Source organism: Cervus elaphus, chromosome X, assembly GCF_910594005.1.
Source record: "Cervus elaphus chromosome X, mCerEla1.1, whole genome shotgun sequence".
Lineage (NCBI taxonomy): Eukaryota > Metazoa > Chordata > Mammalia > Artiodactyla > Cervidae > Cervus > Cervus elaphus.
In genome coordinates, this window is record NC_057848.1 from 25,753,829 (window position 1) to 25,770,252 (window position 16,424).

At 45.1% G+C, this 16,424-nt stretch overlaps 1 protein-coding gene across 1 annotated transcript in view; it reads left to right on the plus strand.

Annotated features, from left to right (window-relative positions):
- The window catches only part of MPP1 (MAGUK p55 scaffold protein 1), a 28,671-nt gene that overhangs the window by 8,375 nt on the left and 3,872 nt on the right, over window positions 1-16,424 (plus strand). Inside the window, exons 2-9 of the mRNA XM_043896894.1 lie at window positions 3,107-3,250; window positions 3,634-3,712; window positions 4,611-4,696; window positions 10,323-10,391; window positions 11,970-12,166; window positions 14,176-14,282; window positions 15,034-15,114; window positions 15,900-15,980. Coding sequence (XP_043752829.1) covers window positions 3,107-3,250; window positions 3,634-3,712; window positions 4,611-4,696; window positions 10,323-10,391; window positions 11,970-12,166; window positions 14,176-14,282; window positions 15,034-15,114; window positions 15,900-15,980 — 844 coding nt within the window. The remainder of the gene's footprint in view (window positions 1-3,106; window positions 3,251-3,633; window positions 3,713-4,610; window positions 4,697-10,322; window positions 10,392-11,969; window positions 12,167-14,175; window positions 14,283-15,033; window positions 15,115-15,899; window positions 15,981-16,424) is intronic.

Genomic DNA, 16,424 nt, shown 5'->3' on the forward strand with positions numbered 1-16,424 from the left:
CAACTTGAACCTAAATGACACTCATTTAGGAAAATTCTATCTTGCCACAAGAGAAGGCTTTCATGTGCCTGTTTAGAGATTAATCTGAAATGAATTCAGTTTTCTTCTGAGCCCCTTCTCTTGTCTCCCAGTTCCTCTGTGTTGTTCACTTGTCCTTGCAGAGAGAGATGGCACGTTTACAAGCAGATATGAAGATTTTCTTCTGTTTCACAGCATACCTTTCCTCCTCCCCCTTTTTTTTCACTTAACAACATTTCTTCAAGATCAACCCCTGAACCTCCTTTTCGTGGCTCCACAGTATCTGTGTGTGCTAGGACACCTTGCACAGACATAGAGGTAACTCATCTACTGTAGATGGCCTTGAAGTGCCCTGTAGCTCTGGTGTCCTGAGTTACATCAGTTACGTCTCATCAGTTACTTTGCTAAATACAATCCTTTGTTAGATGCTTCTGCTTTCATAGCGCTGTGGAAGGCCGTGTCACGTGAGTTTGAAGAAGTGCTAGCTGCTGCCCGGGCAGTTTCTCTTTCTTAGGACTTCCCTGATTGCAATAGATCTTGAGAGACAGACACATAGATGGGGCTAGCTGTTCCTCCCTGGGGAATCTTCCTGTTTCTCCTTTGCCACCAACTGGCTGATGAGGTGTCCTTCTCCTGGTCCCACCCATTGGGAAGATCTTCCCTCCCCATGGTCTCTGAGGGGCACCCCCACCCCCACTATGGCTGGATCGCAGCCACCGTCCATGTGCAGTGGAATCCTTCCCTATCGTCCTGATCGGATATTTGACCTGGAGTGGGTGGGAGCATTTTCAGAGTGCTCCTTGCCCTTCTCCAAGCCCTGGGTTACTTCAAGAGCAGTTAAGTTAGAAAGAGGAGGAAGAACCAGCAAAGGAGACTGAGGAATGTTTCAAGGAGATCCATCCATTTATTCTCATTGGCGTGTGATGTCAGAGCCACACTGTTCTTAAAATTCCAAAGTCCATCCACAGTAGGACAGCACCCGAGGGTCCCAGTTCCATGCTCTGTGGCCTTTTCTCACTCTCCTGATGCCATTCCTTCCAGTGTTTTATCTGCAAATTTTCAAACCCACTGCAAAGAACGAACAATTTGATAGTAGCTTCCATTTGACATACCTCCTAGATTCTACCATTAACATGTGGCCATGGATGCTTTGTCACGTGTCTATCCACAAGCCATTTATTCACCTTTTTTTTTTTGCACTTCAAAGTAAATTCTGTGACTGAACCCTGTGCCTACAGCCTGTGCCTTGCAACAGGACAAACCACTGGGATGAGAAGGCCACTTGCCACATCTAGAGAAAAGCCCAGCAGCAGCAACTAAGATCCAACACAGCCATAAAATAAATAAATGAATCTTGTTTTTTTAAAAAAAAGTTGCAAGCATCAGAGCAGTTCACCCCTAAAGGCTTCAGTGTGCATATCATGGATTAGTATTCAGTATTTCTATATGATTTTTTTTTAAATTTTGTGGTCCAAGGCCCATCCGGTGAAATGTACTGGATGAGTTTGAATAAATACATACACCTGTGCTTCCCCAACCCTGATCACAGTTTGGAGCATCAACACTCCAGAAGTTTCTCTCATACTCTACCCAGTTTACCCCTTCCCATCCCATCAGAGGCAACCACCATCTTCAACGTTGTTACTGTCGTTTTGGCGTGTTCTAAAAACCTCACGAATGGGCTCATCTAATGTGTACTCTTTTGCCTAAAGCTTCTTTCACTCAACATCACACTTTTCAGACTGATGCATGTTGACCCCTGTGTCAACATTTTGGTCCTTTTCTTGTTTCTGCCACCTCCTGTGGGTGAATAAAGCCCTGTGAACATCCATGTGCAACCCTGTGTCTTTTCTTTTGGGTGAACACCTCGAAGTGTGGTTGACGGGCCTAAGATCCGTGTGTGCTAAACTTGTCTTTTTCGCCATCAGCTCCCTAGTACATCTTATGAAAAAGCCCAAAAGAATTTTTTGACCCACCCAATATTTCCCTGATTACAGTGCTTGTAGGCTCTTGTAGTGCATGTGGCCTTCTGAAATGAAGCATCTGTTCAAATGTTCTGTCTGTCTTTTCCTCGCTTGTCATCCTGTTATTGAGTCATAAAAATTCTTCACATGTTCTGGTATAAATAAGTCTCTGTCAGATGTATGTATTGCAGCTTTTACAGTCAGGCTGTGCCATGCCTTCATAGCTCTTGATCGTCTTTTGGTGAGAAGGTGTTAGTTTTGATGGGATCAGTTGTCCGCATCTATGATTATTGCTCTCTCTGCCTACTAAACCTTTGCCTGTCTCAGGGGAGTTTCTTTACTTCAAGGTCTTTATATTTTTTAGTTGTCATGCTGTCATTTGGCTCTTTCGTGTCAGATAGAAGGCACCTCTGCTTCCTCCCCGGTTTTGACAATGCACTGTGCTGCTTTTCTCAAAGCTTGGCTGTCTCACCTTTTCTCTTTGGCACTGCCAACTGTCTGGTTTTGTCTAGAAAGTCAGGTGGGGATGAACATCCCTGCTGCCCATGCGGGGTTGACCTGGCACCGTGGATTACCAAGACCAGCCTTCTGTCTGTCCTGCCCAGGCCAGAGGCCTTAAATTAACTTCAGATGTATCATGCAGAGTCTTTCCAGAGTGTAATTCATCTGGCTGTGCTGTCTGCATGGTTGGGGTCAAGGGATCACAGTTCACGTGGCATCTCGGGCCGATGAGAGGGGTGGCCCATTGGATAAATAACATGGCCCATCAAGTCGAATGCAGTCGGCTACCAGCCTAAGGAGATAAGCATAGGTTTACGTAGCTTGGGCTTCCCTGGTAGCTCAGATGGTAAAGCACCTGCCTGCAATGTGAGAGACCCGGGTTTGATCCCTGGGTCGGGAAGTTCCCCTGGAGAAGGGAATGGCCACCCCTCCAGTACTCTTGCTTAGAAAATTTCCTGGATGGAGGAACCTGGTGGGCTACAGTCCATGGGGTTGCAAAGAGTTGGACACGACTCAGTGACTTCACTTTCACTTTCTGTAAAGTGTTGTAGACCTACAGTGACATCCTGGGGGTCCCCTCAGCCACTTGCTTCATCCAATCCTCTGCTCTTTTGCCCCGCCAGCCTGTGTCACCCCAGCTGAGTGCTGTGATGGAAGACATGTACACCAACGGGCCCGCTGCCCCAGGGAGCCCGGCCCAGACTCAGGGCCAGGAGACCCGGAAGGTGCGGCTCATCCAGTTTGAGAAGGTCACCGAGGAGCCCATGGTAACCCCTGTTTTTTGCCACCATCACCCCCCAATGCCCCCCCCCCCCTCCAGAGCAGGCTTCCTGCCTCCTTCCAATGGTTGACACCCCAGGTGGTGGAGACAGAAACTCTTTCTCCCAAGAAATCACTTTCAGATGTCTTAAAGATCAGCTCAGCCTGGAGACGGAAACAGCAACTAACTCCAGTATTCCTGCCTGGAAACGCCCATGGACAAAGAGGAGCCTGTCGGGCTGCAGTCCATGGGGTTACAGGACTGAGCACGTGCACATGAGGGTGGAGGGTTGGTCGCCATAAACTGATAGAACTAAAACAAACAAACAGAAAAAGATCAGCTCAGAAATAGCTCACAGTTAAGCATGCTATGGCCTTGTCTGTCTTCCAGGGAATCACGCTGAAGCTGAACGAGAAGCAGTCGTGTACGGTGGCCAGAATTCTCCATGGGGGCATGGTCCACAGACAAGGTATACGTCCAACCTTCTTCTATACTTTGTGACATGACTATTTTTCCCTTTAGGTAACATTTGAGCAATTACTATATGCAACCCCTTTCATTTGCCTCTGAATACATAGCAGTGAAGCAAAGAGACCATCTCTGCCTCCTGGGGCTACCAGTTAAAATGAGAAAATAGGGAATTCCCTGGCACATCAGTATTTAGGACTCAGTATTCTCACGGCCGTGGGCCCTGGTTCAATCACTGGTTGGGGAACGAAGGTTCCATTAGCTGAACAGCATGGCCAGAAAAAAAAAAAAAACAACTAAGCAAATAGACATTAACACATATTTCAGTAACTGCTGTATCTCCTTCATGGGAAGCAGTCATCAATTTGCAGATGCATCCGTTAGTTAAAGCACTTTTCTTTGTATCTAGGGGAGTGCAGGTAAGATAACCACTCTTCACAGAGAATCACATAGATTCTAAACAGTGATTAACGTGACCACTTGGTTTTGTTTGGAGGTTTTAGCTTAAGAGCAAAAAATCATCAAGCTTGCTGGTGACTTCAGAGTGCCAAGTTCTTCACTTTCTGGTCTTCTTTTAGTGTGTATAGCTGTTATCAGAGGCCCCAGAGATCAGGGGCACTCTAGTTCTAGGACATTTTGAGGATCAGGTACTTTTATTCTTCACTTGGAGTCCTGACGTCAAGGCAGATGACATAGTCAACTTCCCAGTGCTTGCTGGTCCTCATGGGACCCAGAGGGCCATCAATAGAATATTCCGGTCTCTTGTTGTCGAATACTTCCAACCCTGTGTTTTTTTACACAATCTATTGCATCACGTGCTACAAATCACGGTTTCTTTCCTGCAGTGTTTTGACTCCTATTGACAGCTCTTGTCCGAACCTGTGTTCTTTTGTTGGTAGGCTCGCTTCACGTTGGGGACGAGATCCTAGAAATCAACGGCACAAACGTGACTAATCACTCGGTAGATCAGCTGCAGAAGGCGATGGTGGGTATCCACCCTTCCCTTGTCTTGGTGAAACATGGATCAGGATTGCTGTCCATGTACCACATTTTCCTGTGAAAGTGTTTATACCTCATTGAAGGGCCTCTTATCACTCAAGAAATGACAAATCTCTGTTTTCATTTAGTAAACTTCTAAAACAAGGCAGATGACCCAGAGTGTCTGCCTAGAAAGAGCTCTGTACTGAGGGCCAGAAGTCCTCAGTCTTTAACGGCAGCCCTGAATCCCACTCTGCTTTACTCCAGCCCCGTGATTTGGAGCAGAATTCACTTCTCTAAGTCATCTATAACACAAAGATGCTAGTAATCACTATTCTTCTGTTATAGATTTCTTACAGAGAGCAATTGGACTAATAGATGAAAAATCAAAATGACAGAATGATCTCTTGTTTCTTTCCAAGACAAACCATTCAATATCACAGTAATCCAAGTCTATGCCCCTCTAAGGCTTAAGAAGCTGAAGTTGAATGGTTCTATGAAGACCTATAAGACATTCTAGACCTAACACCCAAAAAGATGTCCTTTTCATTATAGGGGACTGGAATGCAAAAGTAGGAAGTCAGGAGATACCTGGAGTAACAGGCAAATTTGGCCTTGGAGTACAGAATGAAGCAGGGCAAAGGTAAACAGAGCTTTGCCAAGAGAAAGCACTGGTCATAGCAAACACCCACTTCCAACAATACAGAAGACTCTACACATGGACATCACCAGATGGTCAATACCAATCTCAGATTGATTATATTCTTTCCAGCCAGAGATGGAGAAGCTCTATACAGTCAGCAAAAACAACACTGGGAGCTGACTGTGTCTCAGATCATGAACTACTTATTGCCAAATTCAGACTTAAAATGGAGAAAGTAGGGTAAACCACTGGACCATTCAGGTATGACCTAAATCAAATCCCTTACAATTATACAGTGGAAGTGACAAAAGATTCAAGGGATTAGATCTGATAGACAGAGTGCCTGAAGAACTATGGACGGAGGTTCGTGAGATTGTACAGGAGGCGGTTATCAAGACCATCCCCTAGAAAAAGAAATGCAAAAAAGCAAAGTGTTGTCTGAGGAGGCCTTACAAATAGCTAAGAAAAGAAGAGAGGCAAAAAGCAAAGGAGAAAAGGAAAGATATACCATCTAAATGCAGAGTTCCAAAGAATAGCAAGGAGAGATAAGAAAGCCTTCTTCAGTGATCAATGCAAAGAAATAGAGGAAAATAATAGAATGGGAAAGACTAGAGATCTATTCAAGAAACTTAGAGATACCAAGGGAACATTTCATGCAAAGAAGGGCACAATAAAGGACAGGAATGGTATGGACCTAACAGAAGCAGAAGATATTAAGAGGTGACAAGAATACACAGAAGAGCTATACCAAAAAGATCTTCACGACCCAGATAACCACGATGGTGTGATCACTCACCTAAAGCCAGACATCCTGGAATGCAAAGCCAAGATGGCCTTAGGAAGTGTCACTACGAACAAAGCTAGTGGAGGTGATAGAATTCCAGCTGAGCTATTTCAAATCCTAAAAGATGTTGTGAAAGTGCTGCACCCAATATGCCAGCAAATTTGACATACTCAGCAGTGGCCACAGGACTGGAAAAGGTCAGTTTTCATTGCAATCCCAAAGAAGGGCAATGCCAAAGAATGTTGAAACTACTGCACGATTGCACTCATCTCACACACTAGCAAGTAATGCTCAAAATTCTCCAAGCCAGGCTTCACCAATGCATGAACCATGAACTTCCAAATGTTCAAGCTGGGTTTAGAAAAGGCAGAGGAACCAGAGATCACATAGCCAACATCTGTTGGATCATAGAAAAAGCAAGAGAGTTCCAGAAAAACATCTACTGCTGTCAAAGCCTTTGACTGTGTATATCACAACAAACTGGAAAATTCTTCAAGAGATAGGAATACCAGACCACCTCACCTGCCTCCTCAGAAATCTGGATGCAGGTCAAGAAGCAACAGTTAGAACTGGACATGGAACAACAGACTGGTTCCAAGTTGGGAAAGGAGTTCATCAAAGCTGTATATTGTCACCCTGCTTATTTAGTTTACATGCAGAGTACATCATGAGAAATGCCAGGCTGGATAAGCACAATCTGGAATCAACATTGCCGGGAGAAATATCAATAACCTCAGGTATGCAGATGACACCACCCTTATGGCAGAAAGTGAAGAGGAAGTAAAGAACCTCTTGATGAAAGCGAAACATGAGAGTGAAAAAACTGGCTTAAAACTCACCATTTAAAAAAACTAAGATCAAGGCATCCAGTCCCATAACTTCATGCCAAATACATGGGGAAACAATGGAAACAGTGACAGACTTTATTTCTTGGGCCCCAAAATCACTGCAGATGATGATTACAGCCATGAAATTAAAAAAATGTTTGCTCCTTGGAAGAAAAGCTATCCCCAACCTAGACAGCAAATTAAAAAGCAGGAAAAAAAAAAGGCAGAGACATCACTTTGCCAACAAAGGTCCATCTAGTCAAGGCTATGGTTTTTCCAGGAGTCATGCATAGATGTGAGAGTTGGACCATAAAGAAAGCTGAGTGCCAAAGAATTGATGCTTTTGAACTGTGGTGTTGGAGAAGACTCTTGAGAGTCCCTTGGACTGCAAGGAGATCCAACCAGTCCATCCTAAAGGAAATCAGTTCTGAGTATTCATTGAAGGGACTGATGCTGAAACTCCAATACTTGGGCCACCTGGTGCAAATAACTGACTCATTTGAAAAGACCCTGATGCTGGGAAAGATTGAGGGCAGGAGGAGAAGGGGACAGAAGAGGATGAGATGGTTGGATGGCATCATCAACTTGATGGGCATGAGTTTGAGCATGCTCTGGGTGTTGGTGATAGACAGAGAAGCCTGTCCTGCTGAACTCCATGGGATTCCAAAGATTCGGACATGACTGAGCGACTGAACTGAACTGAGATGAGACATTGAACGTGTCCTCTAGATTCAGTTGTGCTGGGTGTTTGCCCCTCCAGATTCTTCACCGTGGTTCTTTAGCCCTGCACACAGTGGAGACCATTCCTGTAAGGAAAGCAGGAAAAATCACATGGAGTATTTGGGCGTCATTGGCCACTGCTGGTAGGAAGCACCCCTCAGGCACTTAGCATGGGAATAAAGCAGAGAATAGAAACTCGAAGACAAGTGTGGTTTGAACCAGAGATGAGAAAACTGAACATTGCCAGAATTACATGTTAACATTCCTTTTAAATTTCTGCCAATCTGATGGGTGCAAAGTACTTCATGGTTGCTTTATTTTTCTAATTTTATTCCCAGAGCCAAAGTTGAGCACTTTTCAAGAGCTCATTGGCCATATGCTTTTCCTTCTTGTATCTTTTTGCCCTGTTGTCTATTGGGTTGGTTATCTTTTTATAACAGAGTTTGAGTGAGCCTGATTGTTAGTTGCTCAGTCGTGTCCACCTCTTTGTGATCCCATGGAATGTAACCCACCAGGCTCCTCCGTCCATGGAATTCTCCAGGCAAGAATACTGGAGTGGGTTGCCATTTCCTTCTCCAGGGGATCTTCCTAACCCAAGGATCGAACCCGGGTCTCCGGCATTGCAGGCAGATTCTTTACCATCTGAGCCACCAGGAAAGCCCATATAACAAAGTTTAGAAGCACTTGAAAATTGGTTATTAACTGTCTGCCTATTATATGCACAATAATATGTTTCCAGTAAGTAAGTCAGTGTTAGTTGCTCAGTCATGCCTGATTGTTTGCAGCCCTGTGGTCTTCAGCCCACCAGGCTCCTCTGTCCATGAGATTTTCCAGGCAAGGGTACTGGAGTGGGTTGCCATGTTCTTCTCCAGGGGATCTTCCCAACACAGGGATTGAACCTGGGTCTGCTGCACTGCAGGCAGATTCTTTATCGACTGAGCTACAAGGGAAGCCCATTATGTTTCCAAGTTTATTGTATATGGTATATTTTGCCACATGACACAAATAAATTTTATATAGTTGATTATATTTACACAAATCAAAAAGAAGTGTAAATTTTGAATGTTCATATATTTGAAAAAGTTGTTTCAAGACTAAGGGATACAGCCTTGCCGTGGGCTCAGAAAAAAACCTGTGCATCACATTCTATTGAGAGGAAATGATGAAGGCCAGGTGCAGAGGAATGTGTTCTGTGCAGGGTACACTGTGAGGATACAAGTCAGCTCCTCAGGCTGGTGAGTGTGAAACACTCCAGCCAGGGTCCCGGCAGGAGACAGGTGACCCACTTCAGAAGGTGGATAAAGTGCTGAATGAAGGGGCTGTTCACAGAGGGGAAGGCCTAAAGATAGAGTGGAACAAAAGCCCCTGATGCTGGGAAAGATTGAAGGCAGGGGGAGAAGGGGACGACAGTGGATGAGATGGTTGGATGGCATCCCCAACTAGATGGACCTGAGTTTGAGTAAACTCCGGGAGTTGGTGATGGACAGGAAGGCCTGGCGTGCTGTGGTCCATGGGGTCACAAAGAGTCAGACATGACTGGGCAACCCAACAACAACAATAATTACTACCACCTGGGTCTGGGGCACGTGCTTTGGGTATTTGCATCAGGATCCAGGTCATATCCACACACTGTGGTTGATGGATACATCGTTTAAGACTCTGAATCCTTCTGTTTTCTGATCTGATCTTTGTGGAAGAAACTCGGTTGTTGGTCCTATAGAGTTTCTCCTGGTGAGAGTGGAATGTCTGTGGAAACATAAGTTGAGGATAGCTCTAAAAGTGTTTTTACCATTTGATTCCACATTTCTCTCATGGGGTTCTAGTCTGTACAAATCAAATGCAAATATACAAGAACATATGTTGAAGGGGGTCTCTGCCAGCAGGTTGTAAGAAAGAAAGTGAAGTCACTCAGTCATGTCTGATTCTTTGCAACCCCCTGGGCTGTAGCCCACCCAGCTCCTCCATCCGTGGAATTTTCTAAGCAAGAGTACTAGAGTGGGTGGCCATTTCCTTCTCCAGGGGATCTTCCCGACCCAGGGATCGGACCCGGGTCTCCCGCATTGTGGGCAGGCACTTTACTGTCTGAGCCGCCAGGGAAGCGCAGGTTGTAGAAGAGAAAACAAAGACTGGCGACAGTGGACACGCCCACTAATGGGGATGGTGGCTGAGGCCGCCGGCACACAAGGAATGTAGCTGAGCCATCAGAGAGAGTGAGTGAGACCTTCATATATCGACCTGGAAACAAGTCGTTGAGTCATGCTTATAGTATAATCCCATTTTGTTAAAAACAACAAAAATGCATAAATATGAATATGTGTATGAATATCTGTACATGTTTGTATTGTATAGAAAAGTGTGGACATATGTGTTCATTTTAGGGGTTCATTTTAAGTACTTCTGGGGATCTTTTGTGGTCACTGGTGAAGAGGAGGGACAATCATTAGCCTTTGGTTCCTGTTGTTATGCTGGTTTACGGGGCACATGACATTTCTGTCTCGAAGAAACTGTTGTGCTACAACATTTCAAAGTGCAATGGTGGCTATTGGGGAAAAAAATAAAACCTCATGGGCCTTTAGGAGGGGAAAAATGACTTCATGATACCTCCAGTCAGCCAAGTTCATTTTACTTAACAGTTATTTCTTGTTTCTTTTTGTAATAGAAAGAAACCAAAGGAATGATCTCATTGAAAGTAATTCCCAACCAGCAAAATCGACTTCCGGCACTGCAAGTAGGTGGCAGCATTTTCTCTGTTGCGGTGACAGCAGGATTCAGACCCAGGATGTTCTCAGAATTTGATTGAATGTGTGATTCTAATCAGTGGAGCTGCCTAGTACTCTCTGAGCCAAATTGACACATGTTGCAGACTGGCAGGCCTTTGCTGCATGTCCTGCATGTGAGACCAAAGGCCCATCTCCTGATTCTGTGGCCCCCCGTCATACACAGCGCATCGTGGCTTAGGAGGGAAATCGCTTGGGCAGATGAACTTTGACAAAAATCAATCTGAAGTTTCTGTCCCAGGTTACTTAAAGTGTGATGGTATAATTTTCTTGTCAAGTAAACTTTTTAAGATTGAAGTTTTGGTATATATGGGCACATAGACAACAAAGTATGCAAATCGTAAGTATAAAACTAGATGAATTTTCACAAACTTAACACACCTATGTGACCAGCACCCTGAGAGTCCCCATCCCCATTTAGAGTCCACCAACCCTGACTTCTGACTCCAGAGATGAGTTTTGCCCCTTTTGGGAATTTGTGTAAATTGACTCACACAGTACGAATCCTTTAGCATCTCGTTTTGTTCACTGGGTATGAAGTCTCTGCTGTAGCAACTGGTGATTCCTTCTTTTTTTGTTTGTTTGAAATTTTAAATGTTTTTTTAAAAATTTTAATCAGAGGCTAATCACTTTACAATATTGTGGTGATTTTTGCCATACATTCACATGAATCAGCCGTGGGTGTACATGTGATTCCTTCTTCTTTCTCATATGAACATGCTCTTGAGGGCCTTCAGCAATTCCAGCTTTTTGGTTCTTACAAAAAAACAAAAAACAGTGCTGCCATGAACCTCAGTATTTCTGAGTTTCAGGGCATTTCTGATGAGTTGTGGAGCATGTTCAACTGGTAATATTGTGCAACTGTTTTCCAAGGTAGCTGTACCATTTTCCAGTTCCAGCTCCACCACATCCTTGCTGAGAATTCTCTGGCATTTTCCCCCTTCCTTTTGGCCATTGTGTTGGTGGTGTTACACTTTGCTGTCTGCTGGGAAGTGGAGTCTTCTCTCATTTTTTAGTCGGCCTGAATTTCATGAATCTTCAGAGAACCAGTGTTGCCTCTCTTGATCCTTTCAACCCTATTTTTTCCGTTTCATTGCTTTCTGCTCCTTCCTGCTTTCTTTCTTTCTCTGGGTTGGATTTACACCCCTGATCTTCCTATCCAAGATAGCTGGTATTAACTTCTAACTTAATAGCTTCTTCCAGTCTTTTTGGCTTCCGTGTATGAAAAAATACTAAATTTCAAGCATAGTAGGTGTTGTTTTTATTTGATAATTTGATAATCAAACACATTTTATTTGCTTGATTTGTTTTGATTTGCTTTGGTTGGAAATGATCTTCTTATTTTATGTGATATCAGCAGCAAGACTTGGGGCACATTTATAAAAGTAGCTGCTTTGTACTCCAGAGTGGACAGCTGAGTCCTAGTAACCACACAGCGTCTTTGCCTCCCTGCTGTCTAGGCAGTGCAGACCCTGCTTATTTACAGCCAAACTTTCCACTAATGCAGCGCCCCTTGCCTGCGTTTTCAGATGTTCATGCGTGCGCAGTTCGACTATGACCCCAGAAAGGACAACCTGATCCCTTGCAAGGAGGCGGGACTGAAGTTCGTCACAGGGGACGTCATACAGATCATCAACAAGGATGACAGCAACTGGTGGCAGGGGCGGGTGGAAGGCTCGTCCCAGGAGTCAGCGGGCCTGATCCCCTCCCCTGAGCTGCAGGAATGGTGAGCCACAATGGACAAGGACCCACGCCTGCCACAGAGAACTGCCCAACTTCTGCAATCTGTCATGCTGTGTATCCTTTCTGTTGCTCAATGAGGCCAACTTCCCAGTTTTCCTAGCAGAATGGACGGGGGCAGGGGCAATGATGCCCTTATGAGCTTGACTGGCTGTTTTATGGCTAAAGGAGCCTGACGAGTTCTCCCTGCATCCACGGATCTCTGTGGCCACAAGTGCTTTCCCTAAGCTTACAAAGCAGGCTGTGGCACTGGGACTCCATCTCCCCTCCCCCAGTGCCCTTCTGAACCATGATCTTCTTGAGTTCTGCAGAAAAAGTGAAAGTGAAGTCGTTCAGTCACGTCCAACTCTTTGCGACCCCATGGACTAGCCCACCAGGCTCCTCCATCCATGGAATTTTCTAGGCAAGAGGACTAGAGTGGGTGGCCATTGTCTTCTCCAGAGGATCTTCCCGACCCAGGGATCGAACCCAGGTCTCCCGCATTGTAGGCAGACTCTGAGTCCTGCTGAGAACAGTCAGATTTTAAGGATGTGTCCTTTATGCATATTTGTGGTACATAGAAAAGGTTATCCCTGTCCCCAAGTTGGATTGCCATCACTAGCAAAACACCCGTAAAATTTTTCACCAATGTAGAACAGTCATGAAACTTATTTGGAACCACACACACACACAAAAAAAACAGCCCTGAGTTGCCAATGCAATCTTAAGAAAAAAGAACAAAGCTGGACTTAGGACAGTCCCTGACTTCAGAGTATACTACAAACCTACAGTCATCAAAAGAGCATAGTCCTCCACTGCTATGTAGCAGCCTGGGTGGGAGGGGAGTTTGTGGGAGAATGGATACACGTATACGGATGGCTGAGTCCTTTTGCTGTCCACCTGAAACTGTCACAATATTATTAATTGGCTATACCCCAATACAAAATAAAAAGTTAAAAAAATAGCATAGTACTGGCACAAAAACAGACACACAGATCAATGGAATGGAACAGAGAGCCCAGAAATAAACACATGTACTTAATATCAATTAACCTATGACAGAGGAGGTAAGAACATGCAAAGGAGAAAAGACAGTGTCTTCAATAAGTGGTGCTAGGAAAACTGGACAACTACATTTATTTTACAAAATAAAATTAGAATATTTTTGACACCATTTACAAAAATAAAAGGGATTAAATATCAAAGTGTTAGACTAGAAAGTATAAAACCCCAAGAAAACATGGAGAACACTAGAGAAACATAGAAAACAGTATTTATTTTATATGTTATACTCTTTGTTTTTTCTGGCTGTGCCGTGTAGCTTGCAGGATCTTAGTTTCTCAAACATGCGTTGAACCCACACCCTTGACAGTGAAAGTGCAGAGCTCTAAGCACTGCATTGCCAGGGGAGTCGTTATATTCCATTTAAAGTTATAAAATAATGGCCTTATGTCCCTATACTATATAATACATCCTTGTAGCTTATTTATTTTATGCATAGCAGTTTTTGTATTGATACCTCTTAATCCTCTATGCCTATATTGCCCCTCCCTCTTCCTTTTCCTCAGTGGTAACCACGAGTTTGTCCTCCATATCTGTGAGTCTGTTCGTTTTGTCTCATTCATTCGTTCGTTTTATATTTTAGATTTCACATACAAGTGATAACTTAGAGTTTTGTTTTTCTCTGAGTTTTCACTAAGCCTCTAACATGGACTCTCTAGGTCCATCCATGTTATTGTAATTGGCAGAGTTTCATTCTTTTTATTAATGGCTGAGTAATATTCCTCTGTGTGTGTGCACATGCGCATATGTGCATGTTACATCTTCTTTATCTGTTCATCTGTTGGCGGACATGTAGGTTGTTTCCATGTCTTGGCTATTGTAAATAATGCCTTGAGAGAAAGGGCCGGAGGCAGATGGTTCTAGGGGTTTCATGTAGAGGGACTGCACAGGCAAATGACCCAGGGCTTTTGCATCAAGAAACCACTGATGTCCTCTGTTGTCTCTTCCCTCCAGGCGAGTGGCGAGTGGGGCCCATTCTGCTCCGAGTGAGGCCCCTAGCTGCAGCCCCTTTGGGAAAAAGAAGAAGTACAAAGACAAGTACCTGGCGAAGCACAGCGCAAGTACGCTCCCTGACTCGCCGCTGCTCCTGGTCTCCTGTGACCATATCCCTCTCCCCGGCTCCACACACTCAGGGCATGTGGGAGGAAGGCTGCCCCCAGGGATCCACCCTGACCACCTTCCAGACCTTTCTCAATACATCAGCCGACATCAGTCTGACCCAGTGCAGGGTTCGAGCTGCCTCAGACAGCGGCCTGTTTTCCTGAACTAACTCTGACTGTGTTCTTTACCTGCTGTGGGCACAAGCAGGTTTTAGATAAGAAAGGAAGAATCATCCATGACTAAGCTATTGTCTGTTAAATGCTTCCTTCCTGCGGGGAGCATTTACGAGAAAGATAGGAGCAAATCACAGGACCTGAAAGCACCTGCTAGGTCAGGAGTCTCCACGGAGCCGTAGAGGGCAGTTGTGTGACATGGGAGGCAGCAGGATCAGAGTCAGGATGACACTCACGTCCCCTGAGACAAGGGCCAGTGCAGGCGGTACTGGGGAGATGACGGTGCTAGAGCTGATAGCTGGGGCCAAAAGCTTACAGAAAGTTTGAGTGCAAAGAACTGACCAACAGCCATGTTGAGTTTCAATGGCAGGGGGTGTTGGGAAAACCAAGACATAGACCCCAAGGAAGGGCACCCACCATCAAAGGTCAGCCCCACCTGCAGTTGTCCCCACCAGTGTCTGAGCCTGTCTGGCTGATCTCAGCCTGCCCAGTTTGCCCAGCTCTGGGATGACCTTGGCTTGCTTTTCTTTGTCCCTAGTTTTTGACCAGTTGGATGTTGTTTCCTACGAGGAAGTGGTTCGGCTGCCCGCGTTCAAGAGGAAGACCCTGGTTCTCATCGGTATCTTCTTGTTGCTTTGCTACTGGACACATTTCTGTTTGTGTTCCACTGTCTGCAGGATGTACCCTACCTCCATTGCCTCCCTGCCTGGAGGATGTAACCTACCTCCATGTCTTCTCCCCATTCTGTTCCTTCAAAAAAAAGTAGGCAGTGAGGAAGAAAAGGAAGTGAGAACTGTGTCTTGGGCCTCCATATGGAGCAGATTTAAGAGTTTTCTGAGCCCTTACCAGGACTCACCTTGGTTCACGTTGCTAGAGAGCGTAAACCTGATACGGTTTTCAGCGACTAATTCTTTTAGGTGTTTTATCCGTCTGGCCAGCAGTAGGGATGCTCTAGGCCTATGCTTGCATTCTCCAGAAAAAGATTTAGGGCTCTTTGAAATGGAGCAAGTCCTCCCTGTCTCTACAGCGAAAAGGTTAGTTGGTTAGAGGATCGGTATTAAGGTTCTGTTTAAACTTGCAGGAAGAGCCTGTTCCATTCATTTGGGGGGAGTCTAGGAAGGCAAATAGCCTTCAGAAAGAAACCGAAAATGCCCTGTGGTAGCCAGCTCCTATGTGCCAAAGACAGCTGTGTTCTGAATTGTCATCGGGACACTAGGCCCTGAAACCCTTGATCCTCCTGACCCCAGCCCTTCAGAAGCCCATGCACTTTGCTTTGACCTGTCACTGATCGTGAGCTCTGAGAGATGAAAACCCAAGTGTTAATCCTCTTTCTAGCCCTGTCTTTGTTTCTGGGGAAAGAAATGGAAGCATTGATCTGCATGCCTGTCTCTTCTGTCCACGCAGGAGCCAGCGGGGTGGGCCGCAGCCACATCAAGAATGCCCTGCTCAGCCAGAACCCGGACAAGTTCTCATACCCTGCCCCGTGTGAGTAGCTCAGGGGCCTGAGGGCCGTGGTTTCATAGTGGTCTGTCTTTCTGTGATTTCTTTTTCCTTCTTGACCATGCCACATAGCCCGGGATATCCCAATCTCCCTGGCCAGGGACTGAACCCACGCTTTGGCAGCAAAGACATAGAGCCCTAACCACTAGGTGGCCAGGGAGGTCCCTTCTTTGTGATTTTTTTCCCCCAAATGTTTGATGATCAAAAGAAAAGATCATTTGGAAAGATACAAATTTGTCCCCAGAGTTGCTGCAACTAACAAAGTAGTTTCGCTGTTGGTCTGCATAAGAGACATAGTGACACTTAGGGTCATTCAATAACTTAAAATGCAAACTGAGTTCGCAAGAGTGGGTGAAAGGTAAGGAGAAGTTGGGTCAAAGAAGGGAGACTTTCAGTGTGCTTCCCAGAAATCCAGACTATAGCCTGTGA